This window comes from Macaca mulatta, chromosome 7 (genome assembly GCF_049350105.2).
Source record: "Macaca mulatta isolate MMU2019108-1 chromosome 7, T2T-MMU8v2.0, whole genome shotgun sequence".
Lineage (NCBI taxonomy): Eukaryota > Metazoa > Chordata > Mammalia > Primates > Cercopithecidae > Macaca > Macaca mulatta.
In genome coordinates, this window is record NC_133412.1 from 25,536,313 (window position 1) to 25,551,817 (window position 15,505).

Below are 15,505 nucleotides of genomic sequence, written 5' to 3' on the forward strand. Positions count from 1 at the left end.
GCAATGGAACAGGTAATCAAGAGATTAATAGTTTAAAGGGGGAAGAAAATTATTTTTAAATTGGCAAATAAAAAACTATATAAAGCTAAAAAAAAATCGTTGCTGTTCTAAACCCCATACACAAACTAGCTCATTCATTCCTCAAAATAACTCTACAACAAGGTAGGTACAATGATTATCCACATCTGCATTTGCACATGAGAAAATTAAGGCACAGAAAGACTGAGTAACTTGACTGAGTTCACACAGACAGCAAGTGGCAGGGCCAGGACATAAATTGGGCTTTCTGACTTGAGTCTTGTTCCTAGCCACTATATTACACCACAACTGAGCTATTCAGACAACTGGAAATCTCTTGAGTCGTTTCTTATAAGAAACCAAGAGGACTCATTCAATCATCCTGATTGAAAATCATTGACAGACCTGAGGGAGGAATTGTTTGCTGTGTTAATAATCACCTACTTGCAAATCTGAAAAAGAAAAATCTTTTCTTCAACAAAACTCAAAAACTGAATTTGACAAAAAAATGTTTTTCCAGTTGGAGACAGGTCATTTAGTAGTGCCACTGGGATACTTACCCACAGTTTGATTCCTGCTTAAAACAGTTTTCCCGGCTGGGCGCGGTGGCTCACACCTGTAATCTCGACATTTTGGGAGGCTGAGCCAGGTGGATCGCCTGAGGTCCGGAGTTCGAGACCAGCCTGGCCGACATGTTGAAACCCCATCTCTACCAAAATTACCAAAAAAATTAGCCAGGCGTGCTGGTGGGCACCTGTAATCCCAGCTACTCAGGTGGCTGAGGCAGGAGAATCGCTTGAACCTGGGAGGCAGAGGTTGCAGTGAGCCGAGATTGCACCAGCGCACCACAACCTGGGCAACAGAGCGAGATTCCGTCTCAAAAAAAAAAACAAAAACAAAAAACAAAAAAAAACAGTTTTCCTGTATTTCCCAAAATAGAAATATTTTCAATAAATCATTGATTCCACTCCCAATCTACTTATTTCCCATGCAAAAGACTCAAGGTAATATCTACCACAAGCAAGATAAAATCATTTCAGATACTACTTTCTAGTTACAGAGTATATAAATTATCTCTGGAGAACCATATTTTGTTACACATGCTAAACAACAGGAGGTCACTAGGGCTCATCTGAAACAAGACAGTGGAACTCAATTAATCTATTCCCAAATGACTAATGCAATGCTCACATTTTTTGGACAATTGCTATTAAGCAATGCAATTGTCCTTATGAATTAAAGAAACTCTATGTTACTTCCTGTCTAAAAGGATTAATGGTTTACTACTAGTTACCAGTTGATGTGGTGCTTAAGGTTCCTCAGGGCTAATGACCTGGTAGGGCTTACAGTACTATTCCAGGCCAATCATTGCACAGTCATCTCCTTCAAGAAAGTTTCTAACCAATAAGCAGAAGCCTAACATTCTGGGCTGAAAGCTAAGTGCCCCATATATTCCTGGGTGACTCTGAAGCAGGTTACATTTCCTCGGAAGAAGGCTCCTTCGTGGTAAGTTGAACATTTCTGGGCAGGGTAAAAATAATACTTAATATTGTGTTATAAAGTAGATTCTGACGAGTAGGTGAGGGTGTCAAGCACTATGAAGAGAAGTATTTTCTAAAAACTAAAAAGACAATAGCTTCATTTACAATTTCCCCAGGAAAGGATACTTGAGAAATGAAGTTGAGGGTTTTTTAAATGCAAATACACAGCTTTAATAATTGCATGAGAGAGACAAGTTTTTATTTATATTTATCTCATGTTTCTAGAACTTCCCTTGAAAAGCTGAATTTTAAGATATAAATAAGGAAATATAATTCTAAAGAAAGTGTTTTAAGACAGGCCAGTACTATGAAATTGTGAAAATTATTGTGAAGTCTATTCATCTCACAGTCAAATATAAACCTCTCAATTATTGAGGACATTTCATTAAAATGAGTCAGTAGAGCATGATTATTTTACCTAAATATAACAGAGGACTTTTTTAAGGTACATGCCTTATTTCTTATAGATATATGACTTATTTCTATATTCATATTTTTAAGGTTTCATGTTAGTATTTGCAAAACAAACAAATGTACGAGCAAACGAAATATTTGGATCTTGTAAAAGATCCAAGAATTCACAGAGACATCATCTTGATGGGATGTATTTTTTAAATGCATATTCTAAAACATAATTTTTTACTTGTTGTATAGGTAGCAAAATTTGGAACCAATTTATTAGTTGAACATGTACAGATTTTTATAAACTAGCAAGAATATATTTTTTAGAAGTTTTGTCTTTCATTTTACATGTCATATAGTGTATATTCCTATCAATCAAAATACTTTGCAGTTTCAGTATTTAGTACTGTCAGTGAACTATGTCTTAGGCTAAGAACATTCTCATCAGGTCTTACTGTATTCAATAGGTAAAATTACATCTGTCCTAAAGTCATAGTGAACTCCAGTGCACTGAATCCAAGCAAATACTACAAACACAGGTAACATTTTAATGACTGCATTGGAAATTCTGTTTGCTGGAACAGTTTTCCAGTTATTTATTATCGGATTTAATTACTCACACGACTAAGGTTCATGGACAGATAAATTTTAGTGAAATTAGTTTAAAATTGTATGTCTTGTAAAACAAAACTGTTCCCTTATATCCCACCCTCACCTAAATATATTTGTATTACTTGAAACAAGTTTAATTTTCTTTTTCTTTTTCAGCTTTGAAGAACATCCTGAAGATTATATAGGAGACAATATATCAAGAATCTATTTATTGAATGGTCTAGAACAAAAGCCAGGAGCTCCCTAATGGAAGCACATTAGTGTTTATTTTGATGAAGAAATATATAGATTTTTTAACACAACCATAAAGTAGATAGCTCAGTAAAAAATCAATTTTGGAAGATGTCACTGAACAACTCTTCCAACATATTTCTGGATTCAGTGCCCAGTAATACCAATCGCTTTCAAGTTAATGTCATAAATGAGAACCATGAGAGCAGTGCAGCAGCAAATGACAACACTGACCCACCACATTATGAAGAAACCTCTTTTGGGGATGAGGCTCAGAAAAGACTCAGAATCAGCTTTAGGCCTGGGAATCAGGAGTGCTATGACAATTTCCTCCAAAGTGGAGAAACTGCTAAAACAGATGCCAGTTTTCATGCTTATGATTCTCACACAAACACATACTATCTACAAACTTTTGGCCACAACACCATGGATGCCGTTCCCAAGATAGAGTACTATCGCAACACCGGCAGCATCAGTGGACCCAAGGTCAACCGACCCAGCCTGCTTGAGATTCATGAGCAACTCGCAAAGGTGAGCTTGAAGGACACAGGCAAGTGTCCTCCCTTATTCATAACTTCAGGTCATTTCCTTCTCTTTCATTACACTATGAATGAATGTGAAACAGTCAAATGGAGAGGTCTATTCCAAACACTATCCATCTTACTTACAAAACTGTCTCTAGTTCCCAGTAAACAGAAAATACACAAAAAAACTGTTTCACAGATGCTTTTTTCTTTGGATTTTTTTTTTCTTTTTTTTTTTCTTGAGACAAAGTCTTGCTCTGTCACCCAGCCTGAAGTGTGGTGGACACTGCAGCTTTGAACTCCTGGGCTCAAGCAATCCTCCCACCTCAACCTCCTGAGCAGCTGGGACTACAGGCATGCACCACCACACCTGACTGACTTTTTTATTTTTTATAGAGACAGAGTCTTGCAGTGTTGCTCAAGCTGGTCTCGAACTCCTAACTTCAAGGGATCCTCCCACCTCAGCCTCCCAAAGAGCTGAGATTACAGGCATGAGCCACTGTGCCCAGCTCCACAAATGTTTTCTGACTTCGGATAGAGAACTAAAGAATTAACTCTAAACGTTAGGCAATATGTTGTTCCTTGTTTATGATGATAGCCTACTCAATTTACTCTTGGTTAAACATGTCAAACTGAATATCAAGCTGGTTTCACGTCAGTATTAATGTCTCTGTCAATCGTATAAAAAGCAAAACATTTGTGCTTGCTGTAGTTAATACTGTGGGTGCCAGCCTTTAGTGCATAGGAGTAATTTTATATTCTTTAAAGAGAGGGCAGAGATTTATAAGATTCAGCATTTTATCCCTTCCTCTTTAAAACTTTGCCTGAGGCTCCTGAATGTGCTTAAGCATATAAAAATAACTAAATTAAATTTAAGTACAGAAGCAGCAGAAGTGGCTAAACTTTTCATTATTTAAGAAATACAGCCAGGGTTCCCAAGTGTGTTAGAAGTATGACGCAGCACTTTTTCTAATCTTTTTTTTTTTTTTTTTGAGACAAAGTTTCTCTTTTGTTGCCCAGTCTGGAGTGCAATGGTACAATCTCGGCTCACCACAACCTCCGCCTCCCAGGTTCAAGCGATTCTCCTGCCTCAGCCTCCCGAGTAGCTGGGATTACAGGCATGCACTACCACACCCAGCTAATTTTTTTGTATTTTTAGTAGAGACAGGGTTTCTCCATGTTGGTCAGGCTGGTCTCGAACTCCCGACCTCAGGTGATCAGCCCACCTCAGCCTCCCAAAGTGCTGGGATTACAGGTATGAGCCACCACACCCAGCCTCCAACCTTATAACTTAGTAGATTTCTTCTTCCATAACTTTCTCCAAAATATACTGATCAACTTTATCTTCCTGCTCTTCCAGACCAGTTTGGAATAAACATCATTCTTTATGAAATATAATTACCTGCTAAAAAGAATGATTAGATGTCACATATTCAAATGAGTTTACTCTTGCCCAAGTTTTGAGGAGAGAGAAGAAAATGATTGAAACAGTTCCTTTTGTGTGCATTCATCCATTCATTCCTTCAATATTTTTTTAAATGGTCATCCACTCCAGAAAGTCTAGGAATACTACTCTTAGGAAAGATGCTAATAAAGGGGAAAATCTTTCTTTAGTTTCTGCTCACCTTTCCTTTCTCAAGAAAATCCATCTCTAAAATGTATTTGCCTTGGCTGCTACGGTCCCTGACTCTGGGTCCTACCACCAGAGACTGAGTGACTTCCTGAGGAGGAGTTCATGTTTTTAATTTTGTTTCCTTATCCCCTTTCCCCACCAAACCTTGCTAGTCCTGTGTACTAAATAGGCAACAGTCTGCCAAATGGCTGGTTTCCTTATAGGCCTAAGATTTAGATTTTATCTGGCATATTTGATGCTTTAATCAAAAGAAGTTAGCAATGCAACAATTTCAGACAACATGGTAGCTCCATGAAGATTTTTGAGAAGGGAGGCAATCTGGACTCTTGAAATCCAGCTGAGATGTCACTGTCCTTTTCTGTGTCAGGAAAGGAAAGGAAAATGGCAGAGAGAAAAAGGAGAAGAAAAATGAAAAGAAGGTTGACAGAAGCAGCCACCAGGAGTTTCCAAGACATGGAAAAGGCAGAAAGAAATTTAGGGCATCGTAAAAAGATATTTCAATTGTTTCTGAAGAATTAAAATGAATCAAAGTTCTTTTTTAAAAAGACCTGAAATTCTATCCCACAATACTCTACCACATCACGCATGATAATTTTTAAAGCTGCCTCCTTTTTTAAAGTTAGTATCACAATTTAAATATTCTCATTCACCTACTTCCCCAATTTACAACAAAAGAAAATAGAATTCTAACTTCATTAAAAAAGAAATGGAATAAATTCACATTGTTCTTAGGACTGACATTCCAGACAGAGAAAAGTAGCTTATTTATAATTGCAAAAGCCATGGCTTATGTAAATCTTTCAATAAAGGGAGAAAAGCTCTAAAGGATCAGGAGTTTAGAAAGCCATCTAAAGGCCGGGTGTGGTGGCTCATTCCTGTAATCCCAGCACTTTCAGAGGCTGCGGCTGGTGGACTACCTGAGGTCAAAAATTCAAGACCAGCCATAACCAACTGAAATCTCTTCTCTACTAAAAAAAAAAAAAAAAAAAAAAAATTAGCCAGGCATGGTGGCACATGCTTGTAATCCTGGCTACCTGGGAGGCTGAGGCAGGAGAATTGCTTGAACCTGGGAGGCAGAGGTTGTGGTGAGCTGAGATCATGCCACTGTACTCCAGCCTGGGCAATGAGAGTGAAACTCTGACTCAAAAAAAAAAAAAAAAAAGAAAAAAGAAAGAAAAAGAAAGCCATCTGAATGACCACACAGTAAATAGCTGCATTAGATAAATGTAATAGCTGTTTGGAATATTGCATCACTTTTGAAGAGATAAAATGAAACTAAAGACTGAACTTTGACTTAAAGCATTTTTTTCTTAGACACAAAGGAATGGCAAATTAAAATATTAAAAATTAGGCCTAAGCTCTGAATAATCATTTTGAACGCGTATAGTAATAAGCTACTCTTTGTATAGACTTGATGCTCGGTTATCTAGGAAACTTCATCTTGATTAAATCATGCAGACGTATCTACATAGCCAAATTGGGAGTAGAATTCAGATTCAACCACACAATCTACAATGTGCACATTTCTGCAGCCAGACCCATTCTAGTGTTGCTGAAATTGTACGGCCTAGCCTGCCTCTCCATGTGTAGCAGCCTGGGCCTTCTTCAGTTTATCTCTTTATTGTTTGCTAGTGAATTTGACTCAGCTACTCCCTTACTTTTCCCCCCTCAAATATAAGAAGTGAAAACCTGCAATGTTCTGTAGCTATGCTGCCACCTCCTTGTGGCCCTTGACATTTTTATGGTAGTTCCTCAAATCACAACTAGAAATCATCAACAGAACAAACATTACATGATTAATACTCAGACCCTTCACAGATTTTGTATGTAAAAAATATAAATAATAGTGTTTACTTAAATCATTTAAAAGTAGAAGGTAATTGACATAGTATAAGCTAGACAATACTTTTTGTAACTGTGATTTATAATGCTTTTGAAAGTTATAATAGCAATAGCACATTCATACTGAATGGCAGAACATAGTTAGTCAGAAAACCAATTGGATTTTGTGTAAATTTTGGTTATAATTTCCAAGCGAGAAAAAAGTTACATGACAAAATTATTCTAATAGGTAAAATAAAAAACAGGTTTGAAAGACATTATTTTAAGGCTCTACCTTAAATGAAATTATAGGTGTGATAGATAGTGACAGAATTTGTAATCCCAATGACTTGAGATCATAATTGAATAAATTATTTTTATTATCTATGTTAGTAAAGAGCTAAATACCTACCTATACTGGTGACCATGAATGATAAATTTCTGAAAACTCTACTTAAGAGCAGGAGAAACAACTATCCTTTACTTGCTCTGTACAAGCTCTTATACGAGCTACGTAACTTCTACTTGTCTTGCAAGATGCTTGTGAACATTGGTTTCTATGAGTATAAAGTCTACCCTTACAATGGGTAAGAATTCAATAAATGATCATTGATGATAGTGGTAATTTTTATACTAGCTTTTTATTTTAAAAGTAAAATAAATACTAATAAAATATTTAACAAGTACTAAAAAATATGTAATAAAGTGTTTCTCGTCTAACATCAATATTCAGTTATTCTCTCCAGGACAACAATCATTACTGACAGTTTCTTGTAAATCCTTCCAGAAATGTTCTAGGCTTATATAAACATACACATATATCTATAAATATCTGGATTCCTATCAATCTAACTTTCTGTTTACATTTATTTTCAAACATGTACTAGAACGTATTTTCCACATTGTTCTGCACTCTGCAGTTTTTACCAAACATACCCTGGAGATCTTTCCATATTAAAGCACATGTAATAATTATTTGGCATCTGGCAAAGATTAATCTAGTGCCTTTACTTTGTAAAGAGAATTTTGCTTTCAGCATCCAGCCTAATTCCTGTGGCCAACTTTTCATACAATTCCTTACTACAGGACTAACCAAAATGAAACTCCTTTGCAGCCTTACTAACCACCATTGTTGTTAGCATTTCAGAAAATTATAATTTAAAAGGATTCAAGGAAATATAGAGACTTTCTATCAAAGCCATGTGTCATTGAAATAAGCTATCTATGAAAAGTATGAAATACTATAAAATTAAGACAAATGTTTTTCTTAAAGAAGCTAACTCTATAGAAACTAATCCAAAACAAAAATCAATGGAATGACTGTATATTTGGATCATTATGCTGTTAACAACTACAATTTGTAAATAAAAGCATTAGCTTTAAATGCAGTGTAGTAATAACCAACTTTTTATGGAGAACTTGTTATGTTTCAGACACTGTGCTCACACTTAAAAAATTCTCAATCCTTAACAACAATGCCTCAAGGGGGGTACTATTATTATTGCTTTCTTGTGGATGGTGAAAGTTTTATAAAATGCTACAGATCTTTTAGAAGAGAAAACAAAGACTTGCAAAAGTCAATGAACTTCCAAGGTCAAGAAACCAAGGTCACATGGCTGGTAAGTTGAACTAATGTCTGCAGGACTCCAGAGTCCTTGCCCTTCAGTTCTACTTTCCATCCTCAGTCTGCTTTCCCACGGCACTTTTCATTAACTCATTCAACAGCTGTGGAGAATGGTGGGACTCAGGCACGAAGAAGAAAATCACACTGTCATGATGGGCTGAGCAGGAGGCTCTTCCTTGTTTCAGTCCTTTTTTCTGAGACTGTGACAAATCGTATTGCTTGTCCTACAGAATTATGTCTCAATCACTTTCATTATCATCATCAGAAGCATTTATTAAGCATGTATTTACAAGAGTTTCTGTGTAAAGTGAGTTAAAGTGACTTGACCTCTTTCCTCTAGAACTTTTTTCTTTTTTTTTTTTTTTTTTGAGATGGGGTCTCGCTCTGTTGCCCAGGCTGGAGCACAGCAGCACGATCTTGGCTCACTGCAAGCTCTGCCTTCCGGATTCACGCCATTCTCCTGCCTCAGCCGCCCAAGTAGCTGGGACTATAGGCACCGCCACAACACCTGGCTATTTTGGTTTTTTTTTTTTTTGTATTTTTAGTAGAGACAGGTTTCACCTTGTTAGCCAAGATGGTCTCCATCTCCTGACCTCGTGATCCGCCCACCTCAACCTCCCAAAGTGCTGGGACTACAGGCGTGAGCCACTGCGCCCGGCCTCCTCTAGAATTTTATAAGTCAAACGACATTGTTATGGATACGAACAAGGGAAATGTAGTCAAGTTAACAAACATTAAACCACATAAATCAATGTATTAAATGCTTATCTTCTATAAAAGGACAAAAATGTACAAATGTTTTCTCTAGAAAATAACCTGTTCTACAGTGTTTCAAAGTTCAAATTTGCAACTTTGGCATTCAAATTGGGGATATCTGAAATTAGAAATAATTGCTAAACTAACAAACAGCCAAATAAAATAGACATTAAAATTGAAGCAATAAACGCCTTCATGACCAGTGACCAGAAGCCACCCCTAAAATATTTGTTGGAGTGAAACTCTGCAACTAAGAGTTCATTCTGATACTTTAGTTAGAGTTTCTTAGTACTCAAGGCCAGTTCCCTGGGGAGCTCACACTGTTAAAACAATCTGTGGGAAAAAACAAAAACCAAAAATAATTTTTTATTATAAATAGTTTAGTAATAGATGGCAAGAAGAGTAGTAGTTCCCTTAAACTTATACTTGGAAAATATTAAGAACCTTTCCATTTTCTTTTTCATAGCCAGTTCATTGCACATAGCTAACTTTTGTCCTAAATTATCAAAAACACAAGTCAATTTATGTGTGAGATATGTGGTTTCAGCTATAGTAAATGCATTATGATTACAAATTGTGACCATTGGTAGTGATTTATAGGCATAATGTGTAATAACTTTCAAAACAAGAAAAAAAGACTTTCATTTTCATAATTTAAAATATTGCTTTTTATCCCAAAGGGATAGAAATGTATAAACATAATATTGATCAGTAAAGTATGGAAATATGATTAGAATCATATGTTTTTCATTCTGAAATGAAGCTTAGGAATCATCTGGTTCTTACTGGGATTAGCATTTAGATAATTGAGTGGCAGGAGTGGGAGGGGCTTAGGTTAGGTGGAATAAGTTTCGCCATATGTTGATCATTGTTGAAACTCAATAATGAGTATCTGAGATTTATTTTGTTATTCTCATTACTTTTACATATGTTTGAATATGACAATAATAAAAGAAAGTTTAAAACAACAGGAGGATCATCTAGGTGTAAATATTAATGGAACTGTCTCTCGGTGGTGGTCTAAGAATTCTATCAAACCTGAGATTAAAGGTTCAAAATTCAAAAGAATGTGTAAGTAGCAAATATTATCTAGTTGGAACTTAAAGAATAAATATATTTATTTTCCCTGCCCCATAAAGATTTAAGTAACAAATAGTATCTAGCTGGAACTTAAAGAACAAATATATTTATTTTCCTCTGCTTTGATAATAGCTATAAAGGTATCTGATATGTTTCTGGGGTCTGAAAATCACATTACATATTAAATAAAATAATTTAATCTTTCATTATCAAGAACTCATTGCCCTTTAAACTGCATGTGATTGAAGATTCATTAGTTTGTCAAAACTGGAGTGGAGATAATCTTTTATCAAGTGGTCTTTCTTTTCATTTTTTAAACATACTTTATTTTACTTTTCCTGAATCTTTAACACACAGGTAAAATTCTTAGTAAATAAATAATCATTCCCTAAAGCTACATAATTTAGAATACATTTATAAAAGGTTATGGGTCATCATTTATGGTAATGGGAGTGTGAACAAACAAACAAATTCAATGTATGAAGGGAAAAACTGGTTTCAGGCAGCAATCATAAAACTTTTAGTCTTTGAGACTTTGGCCTCAAGAACATGAACCAGCCAGGAGACTGCAGGCCACTTGCTACACAGCTCATAGCCATCAAGTCCCCACAAACCCTCCACCCAAAGTCATGTTCAGTACTTTGATGATAAGATGAGTTTACAATGCTGTTCTGATTTACCAAGGAGGCATTTATTAAAGAGTAAAACCAAGGTTTGCTTTGCCATGTCAGAACAGTAAGATGGCAAACAGAGAAAAACAATTTTGCCTTAGAGTAAATTACTTCAAGATAAGATTTTCACAAAAGCCACTGGATTTATTCTTATTGGCAGCATTCAAGCACTGTTAAACACCTTGAAGGAGGATGCACCCTGAATTAATTGCACAACCAAAACTAGATTCCAAGTATCCTAGTTTATGGTGCCAGATTTTTTTGGCTCCTACATGAGAGTAAGCAATGGAAATGGCTTCTGTGCTTGTAAATTTACTATCAGATCTTAATAGTCAACAAAAGAAGTATACATTTGAGGTTTTTTTCCCCTTTGTGGTATAAATATATTTAAAACTTTGAAACTCTAGCGGGTTGAACATATTATTCATACCTAAGGGAGAGTTGAACACCCTGCATTGACTACACTTTTGAATAATTTAGAAAATGATTGCTTTACTAACTTGCACATATAGTGGTTTCTCTGCCATCCTCTCATAGAATATTCTTCTTGCATCACATTGTGAAGTCCTAGTGATAAATTGAAGAACCATTAAACTGTGACCAGAGAGGGCATCCATCAGGAAGGAATGTTCATTTTAGAGGAAATTTTAAATACCCTATTCATCCTTTAGCCTACTTTGTAAGATTTGTTTACAGTCTTGGATATTCTCATCAATTCATATCTAAGGGTCACAATCACCATTGGAGTTTATCAGGTAGCAGAGCAATTTCCCAGACCAAATCTTCAAGCTTAATCAGAAAACATGGGTTTTATTCCCAAGACCAACTTTAAAAAAGGCAAGCGACTAAGGCTGTGTCTCTTGGGATCCCCAATTAATCTACACAATGAAAACTGCCCTCTCCCGAAGTGAGTAACTGCTGATGGTCTGGCTATGGGATCTTGATTAACTACAATATTTACAGTTTTTTAAAAAGTTTTTTCTCAAATCAAGCCAAATAAATGGATCTCCTAACCAAATAATCCCTTCAACATTCATGGACATTTTAACACATTCCTCAACTCCCTGCTCTCACTGATTATACATTTCAGTAATGAAAGAATGAAAGTTACATTTGACCTATTCAGCTGCCATATGTGTATAGAATTCTTTCAGAGAAAAACAGAATTTTTAATGGACTGGAAAAACAGCCTCAAATGTTTCATGCATCTGAAATTGACTGCATTATATAGACCTGTGCTGTCCAATAGGGTAGCCACTAACCACATGGGGCTATTGAGCACTTGGAACGTGGCTAATCCAAATTGAGATGTACTGCCAGTGGAAAATACACACTGAATATCAAAGACTTAGTATTACAAACAGAATGTAAAATATTTCCTAATATTTTTATACTGATTATATATTGAAATAATATTTTATAGATATTCCATTAAGTAAAATACATTACTAAAACACTCCTGTGATTCAGTTCCCAGAAAGTTGGGGTGCAACTATTGCTAACAAATACTTATATTGCAAATATTAGAAATATGATATTCTCCAAAGATTAAATATAACATTAAAATGTAAGGGTCCATATCTAAACCCAATTTATTGCACCAATTTCTTTTTGTTTTTTAAAAAGTAGAAAATTTTGAATTACATACTTGGTTTGCATTTGTAGCTGGTATAGATAACCAGTTTTCTGCCCCACTCAGTTAGCCTCAATTTTTTGGACTGTCTTTATTCTTACGCTGGTGTAAATATATTATGTTAGCTTTCAATTATTTGTGCAAATAAGGACTGAGGATGTCTAAGATTAACATATTCTTCAGGTAATTAAAAACTAAATTTTAATTATTAACTTCAATCTCTTCTGTTATTCCATTTTTTCCCAATACTGTCAGAAAATAATAAAATAATCTGTCTTAGGATTCATTCTCTTCTTCTTCCCTTTTAAATGTGACCCACCCAGAAGAAGCAATAAGAAATGAGCTATCCCATAGACATGGAAGATAAAAGAAGTAGGAGGCAAGAATGGATAAGAAACTAGGGTATCTGCTCTTAAGTGGTAGAGATCACGAACTTTCAAGTCCACCTCATGAATTCACATTGTTTTGTTATTGTTGTTTTTGTTTGTTTGCTTGAGATAGGGTCTCACTCTGTCACCCAGGCTGGAATGCAGTAGCACATTTGTGGTTCACTGCAGCCTTGACCTTGACCTCTCCAGCTCAAGGGATCTTCCCACCTCAGCCTCCCAAGTAGCTGGGACTAGAGGTGCATGCCACCATATGCAGCTAATTTTTTCTATTTTCTGTAGAGACAGGGTTTCGCCATGTTGCCTAGGCTGGTCTCGAACTTCTGGGCTCAAGCAATCCTCCTGCCTCAGCCTTCCAACGTGCTGGGATTACAGGTCTGAGCCACTGTGCCTGGCTGATTCAGCACTGTTTATTGATGGCCTGCTATATGCCAAGCCTTTGGTTGGTACTGAGAAAAAGTAGCCCACAACTTAGAATCATCCTATAATAATGGTAATTAAGTGCTGAATCTTTCTGATTCACTTGTCACACAATGACTCTTAAGACACTGTATTATGTTGGTTATTCAAGTGTCACAATAGTATCATGAACAAGGTCTCACAGAAGAAGAAAGTTTGAGAAGAAATCCTTACAAAGACAAAGAAAATGTACTTACTTGGGAAGGAAAAATAAATAAATAAATAGACAAGGAGAAGAACAGGCTGGAAGAAGAAGACAGGAAGTCAAAGTCACTTGGAGTATATAGCCCAAATGAGGGCAGTTTACCATGGGTAAGCTATATTTTAGCCCAAAAAAGCAAGAGCCTTTGAATATGGCAAGGCCAAGAGCTGCAATCATCCTAAAATGAACCTTTGATAATAAATACGGATGTTTATTTCACACCAGTCCCATTTTAGAGGAAGAAAAAAATAGCTTTATCTAAGACTTCTTAACTAGCGATATCAGAACATATCATCCCAGGCTTAAACCAGTTTAGACCACTTAAATAAGATACAGTCATTCTATAATTGTGGTAATTGAGGGCTCAATCTAAGAGACTTCCCTAGTGGTTTCAAAATATTTCCTAGAAAAGAAAACCTTTTTCAGAGCTCAAAGAAGTACAGTCTACACAAAGGGCTAGGTAAAAGCCAGACAAGCTAAATTAAGTAGGTGCATCTGAAATTATTCAAACCCATATCTTAAAGAGAAATTAGAGATAGAGAACTATTCTCAATTTTACAGAAAAGGAGCTGTTTCCTCCCCTCTTGAACTCAGATACTATCTTCATGAGAATGGAAGTCTTTTTCAAAGTCAGGTCACAGGAAAAAACCTTTTAAAAGTTTAAACCCTTATTTATACTACCTACTTCTTATTTCTACTCAACTGGTAATCAGTTATGAAAATTCTTATCTTCCACAAGATACTAGCACATTCAACAATTCTCAGGCAAAGGCATAAGTGAATCTCAAAGAAACTTCTACAGGATAACATTCTTGTCGTCATCCAGTGCATTTAAACTTTTGTGGAATACTTTAAACTTTTTTGTTTTGTTTTCTTAGAAAACATGTTGGCCGGGTGTGGTGGCTCATGTCTGTAATCTCAGCACTTTGGAAGGCCGAGGCTCAAGAGATCAAGACCATTCTGGCCAACATGGTGAAGCCCTGTCTCTACTAAAAATACAAAAATTACCTGGGTGTGGTGGTGCGCACCTGTAGTCCCAGCTACTCTGGAGGTTGAGGCAGGAGTATCACTTGAATCTGGGATGTGGAGGTTGCAGTGAGCCAAATTCATGCCACTGCACTCCAGCCTGGGCAACAGAGCAAGACTCTGTCAAAGAGAGAGAAAGAAAGAGGAAGGAAGGAAGGAAGAAAGGAAGGAAGGAAGGAAGGAAGGAAGGAAGGAAGGAAGGAAGGAAGGAAGTGAGCAAGGGAGGGAGGGAGGGAGGGAGGGAGGGAGGGAAGGAGGGAGGGGAAAGAGAGAGAGAGAGAAAGAAAGGAAAGAGAAAGAAAGAAAGAAAGAAAGAAAGAAAGAAAGAAAGAAAGAAAGAAAGAAAGAAAGAAAGAAAGAGAAAGGAAGGAAGGAAGAAAGGAAGGAAGGAAGGAAGGAAGGAAGGAAGGAAGGAAGGAAGGAAGGAAGGAGAAGGAAAGAAAGAAAGAAGAAAAGAGAAAAGAAGAAAGGAAAGAAAGAAAACAGGTCTATGTGTCTTTCACTGAATTCTCTTAAAGATCCTCTGAGGTGTGTACAGAAGTTTTATTATCATGATTTAAAATGAATAAAATGGGATAGGCACGGTGGCTCACACCTCTAATCCTAGCACTTTGGGAGGCTGAAGCAGGTGGATTGCCTGAGTTCAGGAGTTGGAGACCAGCCATGGGCAACATGGCAAAACCCTGTCTCTACTAAAAATACAAAAGATTAGCTGGGTGTGGTGGTGCATGCCTGTAATCTCAGCTACTCAGGAGGCTGAGGCACAAGAATTGCCTTAACCCGGGAGGCACAGGTTGCAGTGAGCCAAGATTGTGCCACTGCACTCCAGCCTGGGTGACAGAGCAAGACTCTGTCTCAAAAAAAAAAAAGATAGGCCGGGAGCGGT

General features: G+C 36.5%; 1 protein-coding gene across 3 annotated transcripts in view; it reads left to right on the forward strand.

Annotated features, from left to right (window-relative positions):
* The first annotated feature begins 1,322 nt into the window (after window positions 1-1,322).
* The window catches only part of SLC12A1 (solute carrier family 12 member 1), a 102,725-nt gene continuing 88,542 nt past the window's right edge, over window positions 1,323-15,505 (forward strand). For 2 of the 3 annotated variants that reach the window (XM_015142175.3, XM_028850893.2), the window contains exons 1-2: window positions 1,366-1,524; window positions 2,730-3,335. In XM_015142175.3, the coding sequence (XP_014997661.3) occupies window positions 2,916-3,335 (420 nt within the window). In that variant the 5' untranslated portion in view covers window positions 1,366-1,524; window positions 2,730-2,915. Of the gene's footprint in view, window positions 1,525-2,729; window positions 3,336-15,505 lie in introns of all 3 variants that reach the window. The other variant, XM_015142174.3, reaches the window with a different exon arrangement.